The sequence below is a fragment of the Epinephelus fuscoguttatus genome, linkage group LG22 (assembly GCF_011397635.1).
Source record: "Epinephelus fuscoguttatus linkage group LG22, E.fuscoguttatus.final_Chr_v1".
NCBI lineage: Eukaryota > Metazoa > Chordata > Actinopteri > Perciformes > Serranidae > Epinephelus > Epinephelus fuscoguttatus.
Window position 1 is genome coordinate 21520425 of NC_064773.1, and position 24260 is coordinate 21544684.

Genomic DNA, 24260 nt, shown 5'->3' on the forward strand with positions numbered 1-24260 from the left:
CTTTGTCATTGTTCTGTGTAAATGCCTACAGAAAAGGCATAGAAAAATTGGATTAACACTCTTTTTTATTAAAAATAATGGCTATAAATATTGAAATAACTGTATGTAAACATATGAGTGGGAGGGAGTGGAAGAAAGGGTGAACATTGTATAGATATATAGAGATGAATGAATCCATATAGGCAGACGTTACTGCTTTCACTTGTTGACTTGTTATTAAAAGGCTAATGAAGATAGAACAAAAGAAAGTTTCTCTTTTTCTCTTAAAAGCATTAATTTAAGTTGACTAAAATTTAATATTTGGCAAGTAAATAGTAATAACATGTAGAAAGGCATTATTAAGACCATTTTAATGCATCAGAAATCCTTTGTGGACTGTGTTGCACAGAGAATGTAATCCCTCTATGCTCGGGATACCATAAAATAATCTCAGTTTAAGGCTTGATTTATGTCCACTGTTCTGTTAGTGTCGCCAGTCGTGTAAAAAGCATGATATGTGACTAAGTGGAGCACAAAACAGCTTCACTTAGAAACAAAGGGACAGTAAAAGAGGCTGGAACAACACAAGTTAACCAATTAAGCATGGGAGAGTACAAGGCATTTTACATATGTCGTAAAAAGTATAACCTTTAGCTTCTCTTTGCTTTGTTCAGACCATATAAGCTGTAATGTAGATTATCACTTTGAACAGAGGTGTCCAGGCTGCAGGTGAAATTGTATCTTTATACAGAGCCATGATACTGTACAGCAGTGATACTCTATTTCCGGCCTTTGGGCTAAACCTGGCTCGTGATAGGGTGCGTGTTGGTTTGCCAACCATTTTATATTTACAGTGCAAATAAATTGGTTTACACTGGAGATTTTTTTTATACTTTAAATGTAATTAAGATTCAAGAGTGCATAAAAAGCATCAAAATAGAGTGTGTGTATTTAAAAAAAAAATGCCAGGTAAAGATCTGGGATCAGGGCTAAGTCCTGAATGTCCTCAAATCCTGCAAACACCCCTCTTACCTGACATGTGCAGGGCTGCTGTGGCTGGATTTGCTTCAGCCTTTCATTTTTTCCTGATAAATAATGTTAATATCTGTTTAAGTGGCCCCTGGGCTCCTGTCATTTGCAAAAGTGGCCCCTTGGCAAAGCAAGTTGAGTATCCCTGCTGTACATGTACATTAGATGTCTATCAGTATCGTAATATAGAGTTCATCCAAGTACAAGGAGTACTTCAAGTACACACAGCTGTCTTTCTTATTACTTTTGATTTTGAAATAAGAGACAATAACATGGGAACATATTAAACCTTAAAATGTGTTTATCTAATATCTGTTTATATGTTTAGGTGTTACTCTGCAAGCTTTGGCTAATCACAGTAGACAATGTGCATGTGAACTAACTTTGGAACCACATTAATGACTCATAGAATAGATAATACACGCAATTTTTCTTTACGTGTTTTGACAAATTGAAATAAATCAGCCACAAAGCAAAATAACAGCAATCAAAACAAGTTTATGGAGAAAACAATTCCAAACTTTTGCATGTTTGAGCATCTTACAGTGGAGAATTTGCTGCTCCTCCCTCTTATGTTATGACTGTAAGTTCAGCATCTTTGGGTTTTGAACTGCTTGTCCGACAAATCGATTTCACGTCACCCATTTGCAGCCTTAAAGAAATACCTTATCAATATGACAAGTTGTATACCAATTATTCATGACACGTTACCTTGAATTTGTGACGGAAACTTTATTTTGTTGCACACAGAAAACGGCAAACATATTGATTTACTGATTGACTGGGAACCACGTTTAACTACAGAAAACTATATGAAAAATGCATCAGTATAAGCCAGGTCTCATTGATCCTGCTGTATGCTCAGTACCTCCCAGACACATGCATTTTCACAAAATAAAGATTAGTATTAGTATTGGAGTCTGGCTTTGAAGAGAGTGTAGATCAGTAAGGGTTTTTTTAAAAGAAAGAAACAGAAAATTGCATGTGAATAGGAAGCACTGAGGATACAGCTGAATACACGAGACTCTGATTAAACAGCACAAGTGATGTCACAGTTTGTGATGGGGGTTTTGATATAGTTTTGCTGTTGGTAAACATGGTCCCCAGTGTTACCGGCTCACCCTTTTTCCCCTTTAAGGGTGGTGGCCTTACTGTGTGTGGAAGGAAGCAGCCTTGCCATCCTTCCCTCTGCAGAGTGGCCCAGACCGCTCTTCACTAACAATGGCTTTAGTGCGGTCTTCACCACAAACAACAAACATGGCCTTCTCATGAGGTTTAACAGCAGTCGTGAACTTATCTAGACACTTAATTCTGCTGGCTATCATCACTCTTTGCCACATGTGGTCTTCACCATGACACCTCGACAGAGCTGCTTCCCTCCATAAACAATGAAGTCCTCATCACACCCTCACAGGTTACCCACAAAGCCACAGCCCTTAAAGGAGAAAAAGGGTGAAACTGTAACACCAATCAACCAAAAGTGTTAAAGTTAACATGCCATGTAGACCAGCCATGTGGTGTAAAAGTATAGTAACAGAGAAAATAGAAAGGAGCATGTGCTTGTTTGTGTTTCATATAGCTCATATTAATTCCCTTCTTGTTGCATAATAAAGTTCATGAGTGCTTCCAGAGGTCTTATCACTCTAAAGTGTGTCTACATGATCTGTGACTGTTGTCTGAGTGTGTGAAAACCAAGTGTGTGTGTGAGAGGGAGAGACGGACTTGAGGAAGGGGGCAGCACTGCTGTGCATTTGCACTGAGAGAGTGATGAGCCCTATGGTCAAATGGCCCCTCCTCTTTGCTCTCTCTCTCTCTCTCACACACACACACACACAGACACACTGAGCGCAGGAGACAGAGGCTCTGCTGCTGGCCCTTTAAGAGCTGAGCCTAGATCTCACAGCTTACAGCGAGGGAGGGAGAAGAGGAGGGACAGAGGCAGTGAGAGAGGGAGAGAGAATGAGTGAGGGAGGGTGTAAGGCTGAAAGTGTGTGAGTAGAGAGACAGAGAGGAACACAGGGAGAGAGAGAGAGAGAGAGAGAGAGAGAGAGAGAGAATCAGCAGTGTGTGTGAGAGGTTGAAGGATCACTTCTATCCCGTCTTGTTTTGGGGAGACTAACCTTGTTCATCTGAGCATTGTGGGACTGTTTTATGTTGTTGTTGACGAGAGAGACGGACCCTTACTCCAGCATGCTCACTGAGCCTGAGCTACCTCAGGAGTGTAACAGGTACGTGACGCTTTCTCTCTCTCTCTCTCACACACACACACACACACACACACACACACACACACGCATAGACACACACATTCACGTAGAGATGACAGAGACGGAGGACAGGACGGAGCGGGACAGAGATAGGGAGGGCAGGGGAGGATAGGAGTATAAAGTAGAAAGGCATGTGTGTGAAGAGAGAGGAGTCCGTCTGTGTGTGTGTGTGTGTGTGTGTGTGTGTGTGTGTAAAGCATGTGAAGTGTCTCAGCGCTGAGTTTGGAAGCGGAGAGTGTGACAGAGTCAGAGATGGGAAAGGAGAGTTGATGATTGACTCGTATTCTTTCGGGAGAGATATCATATGCAAAGCCAGATGAAAGCAGCCAATGTGTATACATGTATGTGTGTGTGTGTGTGTGTGTGTGAGTGTGAGTGTGTGTGTGCGCATAAGTAACATAACTGTCCCTCTTTCCCTCCTCAGTCCCCCCTGACTGAAGTTGTGTCAATTCAATTCAATACCTCCATAGACAAACTGCTTAAAACTGTGTTGGCGTGTGTGTGTGGGAAAGAGAGGCACTTAGACAAGTGTGTATGTGTGTATGCGTGTGTGTGTGTCAAAGTCAGAATGTGTGAGCCTCTCCTCTCATCTCCACTGCTCACCACAACTTTATTTACTTCTGCTTTACCCCACCAGCTATTAATACGTCTCTTTCTGTAAGCGCCTCACATATTTAGGTGCTCTCGGCAAAGTCAAAAATACACAGATAATTCCTTTATTTTTAACCATGACAAAATAGTAACTAAAATTAGGAATGTTTTCGACCCCAATTTGAAGTGTTTACACCCTGCCCTCCCGCTCAACCTCGCCTTTTTTATTTTTAAATTAACTTATTTGTGATTTATTTTTCACTTAATCCAAATGCAATACATGCAAACCCCTCAGTAATCCTATTGTCAATCTGCATAGTGTTGTTGTTGTTGTTGTTGTTGTTTTTTCTTTCTTGCCTTATGCTAATGTTAATCTCACTGTGCCCCCTTCTGATGTTTGTGCGGGGCCCTGCTTCAATTTTAGAGGTGCGAACCCTCTAACCTTGCCCTTTTCCCCAACACTGTCAACACAAGTGGCTTTTTTTTTCCGCCTGTGGAATAATGGTTGTTTGATGCTAATGCTGTGAGAGACAGATTATGTTATAATACCCGGCGTTTTAATATTAACACACGTACGCACAAACACGCACACACACACACACACACACACACACACACGCCTCTCTTCCCTCTCCTGCTTGACTTTTATTGCATTAAAGTGGCGCTCTGTTTTGCCCGATGAAACTAATCTTTTGTTCCGAGATAAACTGGGGTCGGTGGGGTTGGGGTAGGGGTAGGTGGTGGGGGGGATTTCAGGGGCCCCTTGAATTAAGAACACATTTAGATGTAGCAAAAACGTGTTTTTAATAAACCGTCCAATCCGACAAAGTGGTTGAGGAGAGAGAGGGAGGAAAAAAAAAGATAACAACAGCTAGGAGGAATTAAAAATTTAAAGGATTACACCGAAAAGCAGAATGTATGGAGATAAATGCAGGGATTACAATGACTTAGGAGGAGAGCGCTTAAAACTCTTGCTTTCCAGTAATGCACTCCATCACTGTGGCTCCGGCCGTGTGTGTGTGTGCGTGTGTGTACGTATGTGGATGTATGTGTGTGTGTGAGCAACAGAGGGGTATCTTCCACTCTGTGTGTGTTTCCTGTGTGTGTGCGTCGAGCGCTAGTCTCTCTGCGGAGCGGAGTGTGTGTGAGTTGCCAGTGTGTGTGCACTCCAGCCTCGGTGGTCGCGATGCTCTCGGTTCCTGCGTCTCTGTAAGTGTCCGCTCGCCTCCTTCACCCATGCTTCTTCTTCATCCTCTCATCACACTTCCTTCTTCTTCTCGTTTTCGACGCTTCTTCCCTTTTTTCTTCTTCTTCTTCTTCTGTTCTTCTTAAATTATATTGTTGTTAAAATTCACTTTGAGTTTTGAGTGGAAATAGCAGATGGAGAAGAGTTTGAGTTTCTAGAGGAGTGTTTGTCTGAAAGGAAATTGTTTTTTTAAACATGACAAATCAGTACTGGAATTTTATTTAAATTTGTTGCTTTACATCTACGTCAAAGCTTAAAAACACAATTTTTTATTCTCATTTTATTTCAGCCAGCAAAAGTCTTGTGATATGGTTTTTAATCTCTACTTGCTCAGCTGTTGAAAACGCGCGTCATGCCTTGACAAAGCATGAGCACTCTGTGATTTATATTATTTGATATTCTAATTTTACATTCTAATTACGCCTTTCATGATTTGAACTATTTTTTGGTTTCTCTGAGCGCTCGGCTGTGTATCAAAATTTCCAGTCGAGGCTGAAAATAGTGGAAACAGACTGCCTTCGCTAACACGGCCTCATCTGTTCGCACAAACAGAACAGAAATATACACATAGGGAGAAACGGAGGAAAGCCAAAGCAACCAAAACACTGAGGAAACACAGAGACATTTCGGAGGAGCTGGTGTGACAGCGGATGGAGAGATGAAGGGAACGATGTGGTCACACTGACACATTCCTCCCCGGTGAACACAACAAGGAGAAGAAGATGAAGAAGCAGGGTTACAGAAAAGTGAGAGTGCCAGAGATTAAGAGGGGGGGGGGGTTGAGGGGAGGAGGAGGGGTAGTTGAGGAGGTGAAGGAGGAGGGAGGAGAGGAAGAGGTCTCTGTCGGTGTGGTGTTAAGGCAGTGGTGGATTTTCACACCCTTCCATTTGTCCCCCTCCGTTTATTGGGGTGTATGTGTGTGTGTGTGTGTGTGTGTGTGTTAGCGGTCGTGTCAACACTTTGAACGGTTTTAAGCGGGACACACTCAGATGCAATTTGACATCGCACTCAGCAGCAAGCCTGAAGGATTTTACTTTATATCCTTTTATTACTATAAGTAAATCTGATTTATTTCCAGCGGTGGAAAGTAAATAAGTACATTTAGTCAAGTAGTGTACTTCAGTTTGATTTTAAGGGGCAGTACTTGAGTATTCCCGTCTACTCCACTACACTTCATCGGAAAATATTGCATCTGTTTACTGGAACACATTTATCTGACACCTATAATAAGCACAGTAACCAATGTATAAAATATGACGTATCCTCATAGATTAAATTACCTATCAGTTTATGAAGTAGCTGAAATTGCCTCCACAGTGATCACCTAAAACAGTAAGATGCCGTGTACCCATTATGGCCTCAGTATTCATGATAATCTATATTTTTAATATATTAATATAACAAGAAAACAAAGTGGAAAAAGGCCCCTCTGCTTACTAAGTTTTACTGTTAAAGCCTACATATTTTGTGCTGATGATACGCTTACTAAAGTAAATTTTTGAATGCAGGAATGTGCATTTTTATTGTGTTGTTTTGCCACTTAAACTAAATTTCTCCCACCGCTGTTTATTAGTATTTATTTGCATAATTATTGACTTTTATTTTGTAATTACAAGGGTACAGGGCAGTTTTTAAAGGGAGGAAATTCTCGCGGCCGATGATAAAAACTTCCAATTTTTAAGTGAGCAGTGCTGTTTCCAGTGTGGGTGTCTCTGTACTTCATTTAAAAGGGCGAGATTAAAGTGGTGTGTGTGTTTGAGGAAGAGGAGAATGTGTGTGTCTGTGAAGGAGAGAGAGAGAGAGAGAGCGAGTGGAGTAATTGAGTAGAGTGTCCGTGCTCTGCAAACTAATGCGCCATTCTGCCCCTCTCTTCCCCTGTGGCCCTGTCCCGGCCCTGTCCCGGCCTCCCTCTCTCTCTCTCTCTCTCTCTCTCTCTCTCTCTCTCTCTCTCTCTGTCTTTCTTTCTCCCCCCTTCCCTCTGCCACCACCACCACCTCGGACTGGAGGCCATTGTCTGGGCCATATTGTCTGTCCCCAGAGAGTCTTGATAACCGTGTCTCCATCCACGGAGCGAGAGAGGGGGGCAAAAAAGAAAGAAAAGGGGAAAGAAAGAACGACAGACAGAAAAATACCAGAGGAGAATGCTAAAGCCCCCCCACCTCCTCCTCCCCCTCCCTACTTCCTCCCCTCTCTCAGCACACTCCCACCCTCCCCCCTCTCCAACTCTCTCCCACCACGGCCTCCCACACCAGTACGATCAGCTGACCCTCTCTGATAGCCAATAGAAGAAAGGGAGGGGGGAATGTTTTGATTGCATTTGTTCTTGTTGTTGTTGTTGTTGTTGTTTACGGATGGGGGAGGAGGAGAGGGAGGAGGAGGAGGAGGAGGTGGTGGAGAGGGGTCAGGGATAAAGCGGAGAAAGTGATGGAGTCTCAGGAGTGACTGGGAGCGAAAGTGTGTGGACAACACAGACAGAGACAGACAGAGGTGTCCCTCCAGGCTAACTAGGAGTCTGGTCATATGACATGAGGTCACAGGGTAGGGGTCAAAGGTCAGGCGGCGGTATTGCATTGTCAACAGAGCAGGAAAACTTCAGCGATGTGCATGCACTCGTGTGTGTGTGGATTTCACAACTCACATCCCTCCTTCACTCTCCATCTTTTCTTCTTCTACTTCTTGAGGCATCCATCAATCCAGGCAGCTTGTCTTACACTAATCCCACTCTGTTGCTCCCTCTCTCTCTCTCACACACACACGCACGCACGCACGCACGCACGCACGCACACACACACACACACACACACACACACACACACCATTTACCATCCTTCCAATCTACAATAGAAGACAGTGTTAGAAGCTCGGAGCTCCCTCCCAGTGTGCTACAATGAAACCTCTGTCTTTCCAGGTAGTGAGGGAAGGAGAGAGGGGGAAGATGGAGTGGGAGAGAAAGAGGGAGGAAGGGAAAGACTGGGGGGGAGGTCAGAGGAAAAAGGAGGAGACCATTTGGGCCGAGGTGGGAGGGTTTCAAAGTGTGGGACGAAAGAAAGAGGCCAGCTGGGAGTGTGTGCACGGGTATTCGTGTGTTTGTCATTTATGTGAGAGAATGAGCTCCCATTTGTGTGTGTGTGTGTGTGTGTGTGTGTGTGTGTGTGTGTGTGTGTGTGTGTGTGTGTGTGTGTGTGTCTGGTTTACAGGGGCAGGCCAAGTCGCTGACAGTGAGACAAATGTTGTGACTCCTTTATGGATTGCTTAACAAATGCAGCACAAATAGTGGCCCTGGCACAACAATGGAAAAACACTGTCCCTCGCTCAATAAACATTATGCAGCGTCTCCCCCTCGCAAAACACCGGGGGAGCGGGGCCGCTGTCCACCGGATGCACTTTCCCTCTCTCTCTGTCTGTCTCTCCTCACCCCCCCCCCCCCACTCTCTCCTCCTGCCTCTCTTCTTCCGTCTTCTATAGAAACACTCGAGATTTTCCCACGAGCTGTCGCAGCTCGGCCTCAAACTGATGACGACAAAGTTTTTAGGTATATAGACAACTCCACAAACTTTCTTCCCCTTCTCTCATCCCTCCCTCCTTTACGCTCTCCTTCATCTTTTCTCCAACCTTTCTTATGCTCTAAAATGTCACTGACGATCACGTTGTCTGGTGATTCAATGTTAAGACATAAATAAGGTTTTAAAGAGGGACAAAAAAGGGTTGAAAACATGACAAGGAAAGTATGTGGAGCGATGCCTTGCTGGTGACTAAACCCTTGGGTGAATGAGAGGCAGACAGAAAAAGAGAAAGAGAGGTAGTCCCAGAGGCCACATGAGTTAGCCCACGTCTTTAGCGCCCACCCCCTTTGCTCTCTCTCCTCTCTCCCTGTCCGCACACATACACACAACACATGACTGTCTCTCCAGCGTGTGTGTGTGATTAACAGCGGTGACATTAGGGTTGTGTGTTATTGCCTTTTGTGGTTAAGCTGGACAGGAAACAGGGTTTGGGCTGTCGGCCGCCGATTTAGGGCACCTCACAGAGGATGCTTTGTGAGCGTGAGGCTGAGTGTGTGTCTGCACCGTTGTGTGTGTGTGAGGGTGTGTCTGTGTGTATATGAGTGTGTGAGCATATACAGGCAGGAGCTGTGTTCACATTTTCTCCCGGTTACACACTGTTTACAGTGGAGAAAGTCATCAGGGAAAATCCAGCGAGCATTTTACATCAGTCCAAACAAGCAGAGAATTTGTACTTGGTGGAGTCACATTATATGTTGAGACATCTTTAGAGATAGCTTTTTAATTTGGCATTTTGCCCGTGCACTCTGGACATTTGATTTAGCTTTTTCACGCTCACTTTCTACATGTGAAACGCCTGCTTTTAAAGTCCAGTAAACAAACTTATCAAGGATATCAAAACCTGACAGAGTCACGCTAAGGGAAAAGGAATATCACTGACTCCCTCCTCCAGGTCCTCCCTCCCTTAATCTTTATCCCTCCATCATAGCCTTTCCTCTATGTTGCTGCCCCACTCTTCCCACTGTTCAAAAGGACAGCCTATAAATAGATATTAGGCAATATCCTTAAGAGTCTGCACAGAGAAGGAGGGAGAGAAGGAGGGAGGGAGGGCAGGGATGGAGCGACATTCTTACAAACAGCTGATTGTGTAAAGAGGGAACAGTAAGTAAGACAACACCGGGTGGAGGGAGAGAGAGAGACTGAGAGAGAGGCAGGAAGAGCAGGAGGAGAGATGATGTTAAAATAAGTTCAAGTGTGTGACGGAGAGATAGAGACAGAAAGAGAAGGAGGAATCGTTTTGAAAGCCGAGACAGGGAACAGCAAATACAGCGAGAGAGAAAAGGGGGGGGGAATGACAATAAAGCGAGTGATAGCGCGACACAGGGGGAAACATTTGTTTAAATTCCCGCCTGAGGTGTCACACGGATGTAAATGTTGCGGTCGGCTCCTCCGAGGCAAAACGCCCTGGGTGCCTTATCTAAAAGGCACATTCCGCTCAACTATTTTGATATGCCCTTCCATTCCCACAGAGAACAATTTCAAAGATAGCTCGCATTTCCACGCAAATAGGCCCGCACCTGAGTGACAGGCAGGCTGAGTTCTGAGCAGTCACAAGGTGGCGGGAAAAAAAGAAAAAACCCTCAAATGTCACTTTGACTCTTGACAGCACTTTGGAGTTAGTCGCCGTGCTCGTTTTTACTGTAGACGATGGATTCGACTGACTGTACGGCGTGTGTTTGTGCAGTGGTTGAAATAATGGGTCGTAATTTAAAGAGAGGCTGAGCACACACACACACATACATGCAGTAGCACACACACTTTACTGTGGAATTCTCCAGAGGAGGCTCCCACGCTCCCTGAAAGCTTGTTCTGAGTAGAAGAGTTAACAAGAGCAGTTAGCACCATGATTATGTTAGCAGCCAGACACACAGAGCGAGAGAGCCGGGCATGTGTGTGTGTGTGTGTGTGTGTCTCTGTGTGTCTCTGTGTGTGTGATAGCCTGTGACATTTCTGCGATGGCTGCTTTGTCTTTCTCTCACTCTTCATTAAAGCTGAAACAAATCTTTGCCCCCATTTTGCTTAATACATTTCGATGCATGTGTGTGTGTGTGTGTGTGTGTGTGTGTGTGTGTGTGTGTGTGAACATCAGCCCCTCTCGCGTGTTCATAAGCTCGCTGTCTGTATTTAAACATGCTTGCGTGTGCGCAAACTTGCCGCTGCTGACGTGCCAACATGAAATGGATGCGTTGATTACAGTAAGCCAAGGCCAGGAGACGGTTAACCACTGTCCGTGGCGATTTTTCGGCCTGTTAATGGACGTGCGTCGCTGTCCGATTAGTGACTTAGCAGCAGTGGACATATGTGATATGAGAGGGACTTAACCGAGGAGCCGCTAATCATCAAAAAGCCAAGGGGAAGTGGCACTCTAATCTCAGCTTAGCGCTCTCACCGTGTGCATGGTTGTGTGTGTGTGTGTGTGTGTGTGTGTGTGTGTGGTTCCTGCATGGGAGATGAGAGTTTGGGGGGCAGAAGAGACAAACAGCGCATTAGAAATGTGTTTCTTTAGAGTTTACTTATTAATTTTTATTTGTAAGTATAAGAAATACACTGCAATATTGTTGCACTGCTGTTATGTCATTTGAAATATCATCCCCGTGCTGCTGTATGGAAAAGGCGAGCACCATGTGTGTGTATTAAGCGTGTTAATGACTGCGTTTGTTGTCAGGAGTTTGATGTTTGGCGTTGCGGGACGGGGGCAAAATTATGCTAATATTCTCTTATTGTGACCTGGACAAGGCAGCCAATTTATCTGCTTAATAAAACCTCATCTTTTTTTAATCCTCGCATCACTCCTCGCTTTCAAGCAGCTTCCTCCAGGTCTCCTCCAGGTCTCCGCCGGCATGACAGCCCCTGCCAAACTTTAAATGAAGTAGCCCGGCGCAACCTGCACACCCGCCGTGCCCAATTGTATAGTAATTCGACTTCAAAGAACGGGAGGGAGAGAGGGATTTTATAGCCGGAGAGGAGCTGTGAACGGCCCTTCCCATTCATAGGCACCCACCTCTTAGGAAGTAGTAGCAGAGTAAGGGGAGGGGGTGGATGGGTGTGAAGAAGAGTGGAGGGAGAACAAGAAGAAGAGGCATGATGAAATGTTATTTTCTTAAAAAGGGAGAAGTGCTCTCTTTGGCCCGCAGAGTTTTGGGATATCTGCGTTAATGTGTAACTGCTCTTGTCTGTGGACTTCCCGTCCATCTAGATATGTCAGTGTGGCTACTGTGGTTAAATGATGCACAATAAAATAGTAAAAACAAAACTACAAATCCCTCACATGCACATCGACGTCTTTGTAGCCAAGCCAAAGTTCAACGCTAGTGAGGCGAGAGAACGTAAAACTGACCCCAGGTCTGTGTGTGGGTTATGGCTTAGGCAGAGGTGTGCACAGGACACAAAGGGAGGTGTGTGTGTGTGTGTGTGTGTCTGAAACAAAAGGCCTCAGTGTGAGAGAGTGAAAGGACGTAAAGTAAACAGGCAGTGATGAAGACAGACCTGCAGTGTTGGGGCCTCTGCTCTGTGTGTGTGTGTGTGTGTGTGTGTGTGTGCGCGCACTACGTGGCTCAAAGCCCTGTAGTTTGTACAGCTGGGCCTGCCGCTCACATTGGAAGGTGTGCGGAAACACACACACACACACACACACACACACACACACACACACACACACACACTCCTCAGTCATTCTATCATAAATATTATCACAAACCAATTTCAGCGATGATATGAATTGGATTCAGTGATTGCAGTTTTATCTGTAAAGTCTTTTGTCACTGAAACAAATACAAAATCTTTACTGGTCATTTATGGCGTCAGTATTTGCTGAGCAAGTTCATGAAGATAGAGCGTCCAGGAGAAACAGATAAAGAAGATATGTACGCGTGGGTGTTTATGGATTTGTCTTCTGGCACATTGTCCTACGTGAAAACAGCGATCCTATCTTGTTATTTAGACAGATAGACTGTGATTGACATTGATGAAAGAGCATTAAATTAATAGCCAAAGCTGTACATTTCTGTTCTGGTGATTCAGTAGTTTTAAGACATGGGTCCCTCATAAGAAAGTAGAATTGTCCACCCCTTTCAAAGCCCTGTGGAGCCCATCCAAACTCGAATATGCATTTAATTGCTTATCTGTGTTCCTGAAAACTTGACATTTTGGAGATAAAAAGCTTCTCAGCAATATGCAAATGATAACGATTTGAAAATTGCCTTCAATCATTAGATTATCTCTAAGGTTTGTGAATCTTGCAGGGGAAATCTTCCCAAAACAATTAAAGGTAATTAAATTACATCACCATGGTGGAGTTTTTTTCTTTACAGTATCATGGGAGTGGAGTTTATTTGATTTTGACTGTAACCTTCCCCGCGATGTGATAACTCCGCATGTTGCGTTTCATGGCGTGGCACCCTCCTCGTCGCCTCCAGTGAGCAGCACTCAATACTGTTTGTCTTTTCACTGTCATAAGGTAAATAAGCAATGAATTAGTGGCAGGGCTGCTCCTAGGAACAATGCCAGATGTACAGTCCGGAGGGAAACCAATAGAGTCAGGAGTGTGATCAGTTTACCGGGAAGAATTTGAGAGAGAAAGGAGAGGAAGATCAGACAAGATGAAGTATGGATGGAGGGTAACGATATGAGGATGTAGGTGAAAGAGAGAGAGATCAGAAGAGTTGAAAAACAGATTGACCAATCGAAAGGGGGAGAAAGAACAATCGGACTTAGAGAGTCAGACGCCTGTTGCTTCTCTCACCGCTTCCCATCGCACACCCCTCCCCTCAAGTTTTCACAGTCCCTCCATCCACGCCTCCATCCCTCCATCCCTGTCATGCGTTGCCTCTTGTGCGACTGAGCTTTAGCAGCCTATTACCCAGGGTCATAGTCGCAGTGGCTTCAAGGCTGACAAGTGCATCTGAAAGCACTCAGGCGATGCTGAGAACCACATTAAATTCTATTATTGCTGCATAGTCACTGCATCCCTATTCAGCTGAAGTACAGGGAGGCAAATTTACCTTGTGAGAGACAGAGTTCACCTAATAGATGTGGCTTTATATCCTTTCCTTCTTTTCAAGGGAACAAAGCCACGGTAACAAATGCAAACAGCGGGGCCCTCGTGTTGCTACGCTATTTTCCTCCAGTTCCTCCATTGTCCAGAGGTTTCCATAAACACATATTATTGTCACCGTGCATACTGCTCTCACTCTCTGTCTCTTTCTTTTTTTTTCCTCTTTCCCACTCTGTGTCTCTCTCTGAAAGCCCATTGTCAAGACATGGTCATTTCCTCCACAATGCCAGTGCAAGCGGGCTCCATTTGCAGTAATGGCCCCGTCTTTTGGAAATGTGAACGCTGAATGGCCCCCATGGTAAACATACTGTAAGACCTGAGAGTGTGTTTGAAGGTCTGCCAAGGAGCTGGATGCTCACAAACCCTCTGAAGGGGATATTGTGTGGACTTGCACTGCGAGAGCTCTGTCGACTGAACGAGCTGAATGTGCGACGTTAGAAAAAGAAACTAATCCAGAGAAAAAGGAGGAAAGACAATCGGTGCAGGTTGATGAGCTGAATGGGATTTGGTGAATACCTGCTGGGGGGTGGGTTTAAAGATGTCCTCATGCAAGGCTCATCTACAGTAAAGTTGGATCCGACTATCCAGGAGTTTACGGAACTAGCTTCCTGTTTTCCACTGTCGTATACCTCCAGTCGTCCACCTATTATATCACCCTTTGAATATTACTCACTCTTCCTCTTGTTTTTCCTTCTCTCTCTGTCTTTCTATCTCCCTTCTTTTTTTCTTTTTTTTCCAGGATGTCTTCCAAGCGACCAGCCTCTCCATATGGGGGGACAGATGGAGAGGTAACCATGGCAACCAGCAGACAGCGAATGGAGGATGAGGATAGCGAGGGACTGGGCGGTGTCATCCACCTCCCTCTGGCCTCCTACTGTGGCAAGGTGTCCCCTCGCTCGCCCCCCAACCGCAACTTGGACAGCCCCCCCAACATGGTAAGGACGGCCACCGGCTTTTGCATGCAAGCTCGCCATTGGGCGACGGCGGCCTTGAGCGCTGACTCAGGGTCGTGCTATGGAACAGGTGCGACATGTGGCGATGTTTCCAATTGGTGTGACCCAACAGTTTGTGTCACTGAGTCAGGGTTTTATTCTGAATTTGACAGAGTTGTCACATCACTTTTGTCTCATTTGGGACTTTGGGAACTTGGGGAAAGTTTCAATACTGTTTTTCACAAAAAACAAAGACATTGGCTTAAAATAAGTGACACAATCATCCATGTAAAATTGCTTCCCTTCCAAGCAGTCCTTCTGAGCTTACTGGTGTCAAAAATTGACTTTGCCAGTGAAAATCTGAACACACACATTTTTAGATTGAGTGTGACTTACACTTTCTGATGATTTGTGCATCAAGAGCAAATGTCCTCAAGGTTGCTCAGAAATTATAGGTAAAAATACGCATCGTAAAACTCAAAAACTTGCTTGAGAATCATTGAAAGTTTTCCTCAGTATCAAAGTAATCCAATGATAGACATCAGTGCACCCAAACTGCAAATAGCTAATTCAGCATGACTTTAACTGTGCCAATATCCAGAAATGTAAGAAATATAAGCTTAAATCCATGGCAGCTTTATGCTTCTACCCCCAAAACATTATGGGACGCATAGTTCCAAAACAAAAAGCATGATTATGCCCCAACTAGAAGTAAAACGAATGATAGCAACAGAAGGGGCTAAATCCATTCACTCTCATAAGAGCATCTGCCTATGTGTGTTTGAGAGGTTTAGATGACCCCTAGGGCGCAGACCCCAGATCAGGTTGTGTTCATGCTAATCCTAGCCTCCAGCATCACAAAGCGACAGGACAAATGTAGCCCTTTGTCTTTAATAAAGGCTCCTCAAGTCAGTCGGAAAAGTAGTAGCATCTGTGCGACAGTAAATTACAACCTTGACCCTTTTCAAAAAAAAAAAATGTGTATGAATTCAGCTAGAAATTAACTTCATTGACCTCGTTCATTTGTCATTTCCTCAGATGGGTCCATAATATAGTTTGAGGATAGAAACGTTTTCAAAATAATTAGAATTGTGTTGCTTTCATGGAATTTCCAGTCATGTCAAGACAAGCGAACAGTAATATTTCTGAATATTGAAAACAAAACGAAGGCTTCCTTAGTCTGGATCTCGAACGCGTCTTTGACTTTGGTATGTTGTTTACTCCTCTAATGGTGACTAAGAGTCACCTTTTAAACCCCCGGCACAAAAAAACTGCACAAATCTCGACAATGAGGAAACAAAATGTATGTTTGGTGATTCAGACATGAAAAGAGAGAGATTTCTAAAGAGGCAGAAATTGACTTTCTCTGCGAGTGAAAAGCAGTTTGGCGCTGGGAGCTGGAGGTTGTTTTTTTTTTTTATTTTTTTTTTTTCAGAAATGGGAGGAAAAAAAATGAAGGTTCAAGGCTACTGTTTGGGTGCACACGTGTTTTTGCTTTTATGTGCGCGCCACCAGCCGTCGCCTTGAGCCCATTTGATGCACAGTTGCGTGACTGCAAAATGTGAGCCATTGCAGTGAGTCATTTTCTTCAGGATGAAGTGTGACATTGTGTGGTGGTGCTGTATGTATGGCTCCGTATGTGTACGTGCATTTGTGTGTCTATTTGTACAGTTGAATTGCATCGTCTGTGCAATTCATGTTCAATATTAGTGGAGTCCTCGCGGTATATGGGCTTATTGCAAACTTCGGTCACTTGGCGTGTGTGTGTGTGTGTGTGTGTGTGTGTGTGTGTGTGTGTGTGTGTGTTTGAGCGCACAGCTATGTGAGCATTTTTGAGATGTTTCCCTGCGTGTGACTCATTCCGCATTCTGTACATGTGGTGTGATTTACAATGCATGTTCAGTATCCGAGTGTGATTATGTGACTGTATAGGGTATCGAGTGTTGCTTGTGTGCTTAATTTAGTTTTTTTAAATCATGTTTGCACAACACAAAGTTGACTATTCAATGTGAGAAATGTGTTATTAACATTTCAGGACATCTGCTAAAGGATTTTGTCTTCTTTAAAATGTAAATGACGCCCAGGTGTGTTTTCATGCCAGGACACCGCTTGCTTATCCTTCTCCCGGGCCCTCACCTTGATACACACCTTGTCACAGCAGCGCTCTGATAACCACCGTTGACCTTTCCCCCATACCGACGATAAATGCCTGCATGCTGTAAAACAATGAACTAGTGCTTAGGAGCTGTAATGGAAAGCTAATTCTGTAATTAGCCTGCTGATTAGCCTGCAGGCCCCTCCCACGGTGGACTCTGCATGTGTGGCAGGTGCCGACTGTAAACCAAAGTCCTGGGACCGTGGGGGGAACACTCAGGCGTGGAAACACACACACACACACACACACACACACACACACACACACACACGCACACACTGTGGGTTATCTGTTGCGGTTGAGGACAGTGATTAGACTATTTCTTGTTCATTTAGATAGATTTATCTTTTATATTTACACCATATAATATCGGTATGTAAGCAAATTTACAAACATTATTATCATGGACGCTTTATACATAATTGGCTTTATTACTGTGCTTCTTAGGTCAATTTGGGGACCCTTCTTCAAGGGTGTAGGTTTCTTTTTAATACTAGGGGGGGGGGGACAGGGGGTCCGGTGAATTTTCATGCATCAATTTGTACCTTTTCGGCTCCATTTTTGGGTGTAAACATCTTAATTTTGTCATCAACACAGAGAAAATACACGTCCTAAATACTGAGGGGGACATGTCCCCTCAAAATCTACACCTATGCCCTTCTTGACAAATTCTTAAATATCCTCAAAATGACACACAACTGCTTTTTAGTCTATTAACTGACAGCAGAAGTGAGACAGCGTGGATGTGTGTGCTTGTGTGTGTTTGTGTGTTGGAAGGACTTGTGTTGTGAGACAGGGGGGTCCTCATACAAAGCATAATAGCTGATGTGGCTTATTAAGTGGCAAGCCAGGGTGTGTGTGTCTGGCGGGCGGGATGGGGGCTTATCCGACTGCCTGCTTGGCATGTTGTAAGATGTGTGTTAAGTTTTTTCTTTTTTGGGGGGGAGGGAAGAGTGGGGGTTACAGCGCCAATCCCTTTTCCGCTGACTGTCAGTGAAGAGTGGATGAAGAGAGTAATGGAGAGAGGGGAGAAGGAGATTTACAGCGTGGCGGGGGTGTCGGTGGGACTCTGAGGGAGTGATGTGGGGGTCCGTCTCTCTCAGGGCAATTGTCGTAAAGTGATAGGGGGAAGTAAATGGCTCACGGGCGAGCGGTTGACTTGGAAGCAAGGCAGCAGGGGGAGGTGGGGGGAGAAAGCGAGAGGAGAAAGGGGTGGGGGTGGAGGGGGGAGACGAGATTACAGCTTTATCTTGTCATAGTAAATTAACACGGCGGCGGAGAAGCGCTCAGCTACACACTGACCTCTTCATCCCGCCTGCCTCGCGTGCCTGCTCAGCTTTGGCCCCGGCCGCTTTACCTGCCTGCTTCAGCTGCACAGCCACACACAGAACAAACACAACGGCACTCACACACTTTTCAAAAAGCTGAAAGGTGCCACATTATTCCCTTTTTTTTTAAAAATTTTGTTTTTGTGCAAAACCTCGGCTCCAGTTGAGAATAGTGCTTTTCATAATGGTTTGCAAATGAATGTAGTTTAGCTAAAAGGGTGGTTTTTTTTTTTTTTTTTTTTTTTTTATTGAATGTGAAGTTCTCACCGTGCTGGCGGGCCCTGATTGGGTGAGAGCTGCTCAGTTCAAATGCCTGATGGGAAGGATTTTATAGCGGTAGTTCAGCGAGGTCAGCCAATCAACACGGAATCCGGTTATGATGCAGTAGAGTTAGTAAAAGGTGGATTATTTTAAACTTTATTTCCAGTAAACCTATCCAAAAAATTCTGAATTATTATAACAGGGTGCCTTTATATCTGTAAGTACTTCTGTTTTTTTCAGTACCTTTCCTCCTTGCTTGCTTTATTTAAGGTCTTTTCATGTTTGTGTTTTGCCAATGCGTGTCAGGAAAAAAAATGTTTTCACATCAGGCAGAGGCAAGCATCTTCTCTCATAAATGTGTTAATGGACAAACACTAATTATTTCATTAACAGGCGAGATGCACGCTACCACGATAGAAAACTATAAAGATATTTCATCAGGCATTATTTCTTATTCATTTCCCTCCACGAGCCCTCTCTTCTCCATCTTTTTTTGTGTAATTTGTATGTGTGATTATGTGTGTGTGTGTGTGTGCATGTGAATATGACAGATTTAACACAGTCATTGAGCAGTCTTGAGACACAGTGGTCACACTTAATTTCTCATGCCAGTGATGCACTAATGAATCAACACACGCTTGCCTGTCAACAGCGAGGGGTCGTGGTAAAATATACTGGCGTCACATTTTAGCCAAACTGCTATTTAAAATACAGAAAATACAGCTGCATGTTTTCAGATAAGGAAAGGCCAAGCGTGTCATTCGTGGACAATAAGTTTAAATATACAATTAGAATTAGGACATTAAAATTAAATTACTTTTTTTTTTTTTTGTATTTGGGGGTTTCCATGGTAAAAAAAAAAAAAAAAAAAAAGCTCAACCATATTGTTGGAACAGGAGGATAAAAGTAATGTTCTTGCTTGTCCCAGCCTGAGGGACCACGAAGTCAAAACTGACAGTGTCTGTGTTTAGCCATGGCATGTAAAGGGATTTGCTGCATGTGTGTGTGTGCAGTGTAGTCGGAGGTGTGTTAAGTGTATGTCGTGGAGATTGGCAGCCCTGGCAGTCGAGCTAAGTCCTTACCCCCCTGCAGGAGTGATCAGTGACATTCTCTTGGTGTGTATTTGTGTGCGAGTATTTTAGTTGAGCAGCTGTTTCCAGCTCTTCCTACTGCCACATTGTCCATGCCTTGATCCGCAGCGACGCGCCAAGCATCAAATATTGTTTTTCACACATACACCTTGCACAGCCCAAGACATGTCAGGCTATGGTGGAGAGAAGGAGAGAAGGAGAGAGAGAGGGAGAAAGAGAGTTTCTTCTGTCGGGCAACAGAGAAGTAGGAAGGGAAGAAGAAGAAGAAGGAGAAATTAAAAAAAAGAACATGAACAGCGGCATCTGTGCTGGCTGTAGGAAAAAAATAGCATTTTTTCCCTCTTTTTCTGGCAAGAGTTACGTGTTTTTAAACCAACCTCCCCTCACAGATGAGCTTAAGAAGACAAAAGTTGTTTAATTCGGTTCCATTGCAGAGGCAGTAAAAGGATAAAGAGAGTGAGGCGCAATTTTTACTTTGTTCCAGTCATTTTGGAAGAGAATTGACATCTGCAAACTAAAGGCAGAACCGCCCACACTGCCAGCCTGCCACATCCAGTGCATATAAATACATATATGCAGGCACTCACACATTAACACACACACACACACACACACACACACCTACAGGCTATGTGCACTCACAGTGTCACACATATACGCGGAGAAACCTGCTCACACGCATGCACTGAGAGGAGGGCACGAACGTTTACAGTATCCAGAATTTCTGTTTGTACTTATGAATAAATGCATGTTGATGAGAAAAGTTTTCGCAGCCCCGCGTTAGCGCAGGAGCGTGTCGCCGGCTGAGCGACACCCGTTTACAATAAAATTGTGTCTTGTCTTTTTGATCCCTCTGTCTTGGACTTTGCAAAATCGCCGGGGTAAGGGTGTCAGCAGGGCACATGGATTATATGCTGGGAGGGTGATGGGGGGAGAAAAAGAAAAAATCATAAGCCATTTAAGTTGCCTCCGGGATAAGGCTGTCTGTCTGACTTCACACATAAATAATGTCATGGGCCCTAATTTACCAGATCTTTGAAGAAGCCACGGCGCCCCGCTAATTCCCCTTGATTGGGAAATGACCTTCATTGTTGGACGCAGCGAGATGACATCTCCCTGGCAGATTTTTCGACAGAGCGGAGAGATCCGACAACCCCTTCAACCCCCCGACTCCATCCCCCCCACCGTCTCCCTCCCGTATTCTTGTTCTGTTTGTTTTGTTTGCGCGACATCTTTCTCAAAAGAAAGAGTGCGGCTGTTTTAAGTAGGCGCTGGATTAGATAAATGGGATGTGACAGGTGTGACCGCTGCCTTCAAGATGCCTGCCTTCCTCTCTCTCTCCCTCTCCGTCTCCGCGCATCTCTCTGTCAACTCTCTCCCTCTCATTTCCTCTAATAACATCGCCTCTCTCTCTTTCTCTCCGTCGCCTTTTGCTCTTTCTTCCTTTCTTTCTTTGACTTCTACCCACTTACACTCCTTCTCTCCCTCTGTCTCGTTGCATTTGCACGTCGTGCCGGCGCTGATGCAACTCGTAATCACAAAGCCGCTCATTTGAAGTCTGAATTTCCCTAATCTGAAGAACAGGAGAGGGTGAGGGAAGAAATGAAGCAAAGGGAGAAAGACAGGAGCGGCTCGAGCCATCACTTGGTCAGGTGGTGAGCCGAGAAGAGTAAAGTCTTTCAGAGCTTTCGGATCACAAGACACTTTTTCTCCCAGCGCGGCACAGCCCCAATGTCAGAAGCCCCGACAGCAACCGGTTAGAGCTTCATCACCGCATCATATACATACGACTCTTACAGCTATATCATCACTGTCACACTCCGTCCCCCCGTTACAATGCATGTGCGAGCACGCCGAGGAGAGAATTAGTGAATTATTGAGCGTGCTGACTTATTCAGAGTGTGGAAACAGACAACGCCAAAGAGAGAGTCAGTGAAGCTTAGAAAATGGCAAGTGATAATGGTCTGCTGTACCTCTCTTGCACAGTTTGGCCACTGACAATGAAAGCATCTCAATATTGAAAGCTTCTGCCTGCCTTTATTCTCTCAGTAGGACACAGAGGGATGATTTGAAACTTTGTCTTGAGGAGTATTCCTCTTCTCCTCAAATGGATGCTTTAATTTTAAACAATGCTTTGCCTTGAGGATAGAAAAGAATAGAATCTGGGGTCATCTGGGGTCAAGATGACTTCATCATGGACTGTGATCTCCATATTAAGTTCCACTTCCACCAGTAGCCTGCGAGTTAATGATTATTATAAGCTATCTCCACCTTAAAAACTATAATATCATTAATACAGCAGGAATGTACGGCTGTGTACCACACCAACACTGACTATCAGAGGTACTGTATATGTGTGCTGCTGTCCCAGGTGGCGTGCTCCATATTGTAGTGAGATTAGCCAAAGATTAACCCTGTGGACCATTGACCTTCCGTCTACAAAGAGCTGAGCTGACAGACTGACTCACTTGTTTCTGTAATTAAAGAGCACAACACCCTCCTTAACACACCTGTGCATGCATGTGGGGGGGAGCTACTGAACGCACCCACGTATCTGTGAATGCATTTAGCTCACGTTCGTACAGTATACAGAACATACACTCCTCTGTACATGTATGTGTGACAAACAAGCAGTGTGTTCTCCCGTTGGAAGCTGACGCCGTCCTCCTTCTCAGTGTCACTGTTAATTGGGCTCAGCCGGCATTAAGTCTATCATGCGGGCTCTCCAAACAAACACAGGTTTTATTAGGTCAAAGATTAAGACAGTGAAAGTTACTTACCAGTCAGCTGCTGTCGTTAGGGTTTTTTACTTGCTCTTTGTTTGTCTGACTTTGTCAAGCTTATCATTTATGACTTAAAGATTCCCTCCTTAGGTTTTTAAACAAGTTTGCGTCTGAAATGCTTTTTCGGAAAAAAAAAAAGTTTAAACACTTAAGATTTTTATTGTGGCAATTCTCCAAATTGATACAGTACAACATGCTTAATTTTGAGTCAGACAAAATATCAACGGTTTGTATGATATCGAGTGAATTAGCGCCCATGACTGGCATCAAGTTCCGTTCTTAAGTAATGTAAAGTACTTGGTGATGACGTTCCTTAAAACAGTGGTCTGCAACTGGTGAGTCGCGGTCCAAAAGTGGGTCCCAGGTCTATTGTGAATGGACCGCAAGTGACTCTTCCTTCTTCCTGAAGTGCCTGCTGTAGATTAATTGACTAATGGACAGCTACATCAAGCTAGCTCGACGACATGGCCAAATGCAAATATGACGCTAAATATATTAAACTGTGTGGATCTTGAACTAATGACTAAGGAGAAATCTGGACCCCGTGGCTGGACCAGTTGGGAACTACTGCCTTCAAATAACAAGTTCACTTGTTTTCTGATTTTCGTTGGTTATGTACGAATTCACGTGTTACTTTTCGTAGATTAAGGTATGACCATTGTGTACAGAACAACCTGAGTCAAAGATGTCCTTAATTGAAATGTATTAGTCATTGCTAGAATTCATGTCCAGTCAATCAAAATCAAAGAATAAACTAATTTTTCTCATAATTTAGTTGGGTTTCTTAATTTTGATTTATAAGGAACACAGGTCAAATTTTATTCTTCCTGTAAATACAATCCAATTCATATATTTCCATACATTTATTTGTTATGAGCACTGTGTTCGTAAGTGCTATATCGTAGGCAACTGGACTTGCTTGCATTTCTCGAAGATGCTTCGCCTCTCATCCAAGAAGCTTCTTCAGTTTTCCGTAATAGTCATTTAGAACTGAGGAAGCTTCTTGGATGAGAGGCGAAATGTCTTCAGGAAACGCAAGCAAGTCCAGTTGCCTACGATATAGCGCTTATGATTACCATGACCTGGATGACTGAGAATCTTCACCGACAGGCACTGTGTTAACACCTTATTTTGAAACGTAGACGTAGTCACACAGAGTTGCGAGTGACTCCGATCTTTTACTCGGCCAGCTCCCTTGCTTCTCAGCTGGTCCAGAAGCAGCGTCCGATGTCTCTGCATCACCTCAGCCATCAGGTTGATGGTGTTGGTCTGTACTGAGGAACTTTGATATGGTGCATCTTGCCACAACAACTGCAGTATCATGATAGGGGAAACACTGACTGGATACAGGATGAAAATGTCCATTCTCACTGTATGTGCATTGAGCAGATGAATGTGAAAACAGCCGTCTGGTGTCAAACTCTGCACAGACATAATTTTACTGAATGAAGCTTAAACACATTTTTGGGAAAGAGGCTCTGTAATCGACCAAAACTCAGGGGAAAAAAAGTACAGATTTCAAGATTTAGAAATCAATTTTGTGCATTTTTTTTGCAGAGGAGTATGATTGCCAAAGGTCATTAAACTTAAGGTGTTAAAGACAGTGTAAACTTTAGACAGGAGACAGTGGGATAATTATTCATCACGACAGCTTGGCAATAGGCGCCGAGCTTTACTATGAGCTGTATATATTATACTTTGTATCTGTCATGTTGATTGTTGTTTTGTCAGAGCTTTCATGAATTTATGGAAATGACTTGACACTCCTCCAAAGCTTTGTGGTTTTTTTTTTTTTTTAAAAAGGGAGGATCTATTTTTTTGTGATTTTCCTGTTTGATGGAGTTGCATTCTCAGCATTAATTGTCATGAATCGTAGGACAAAAGTAGCGCAGTAGCACTGAAACTTGGGCTTGGGATTTGGTACAGAAGCGTTGGACGTCCCTCAAAGCCGAGCCGCTGAAGGCTTTGTAATGAAGAGTTAG

General features: G+C 44.1%; 1 protein-coding gene across 14 annotated transcripts in view; it reads left to right on the forward strand.

Moving 5' to 3' along the window:
- sox5 (SRY-box transcription factor 5) overlaps nt 1–24260 on the forward strand; it is a 311103-nt gene that overhangs the window by 204550 nt on the left and 82293 nt on the right. For 5 of the 14 annotated variants that reach the window (XM_049566743.1, XM_049566742.1, XM_049566744.1 and 2 more), the window contains one exon: nt 14468–14663. In XM_049566743.1, coding sequence (XP_049422700.1) covers nt 14469–14663 — 195 coding nt within the window. In that variant the 5' untranslated portion in view covers nt 14468. Of the gene's footprint in view, nt 1–2973; nt 3237–4989; nt 5076–14467; nt 14664–24260 lie in introns of those variants that run through there. The other 9 variants (XM_049566737.1, XM_049566748.1, XM_049566750.1 and 6 more) reach the window with 4 other exon arrangements.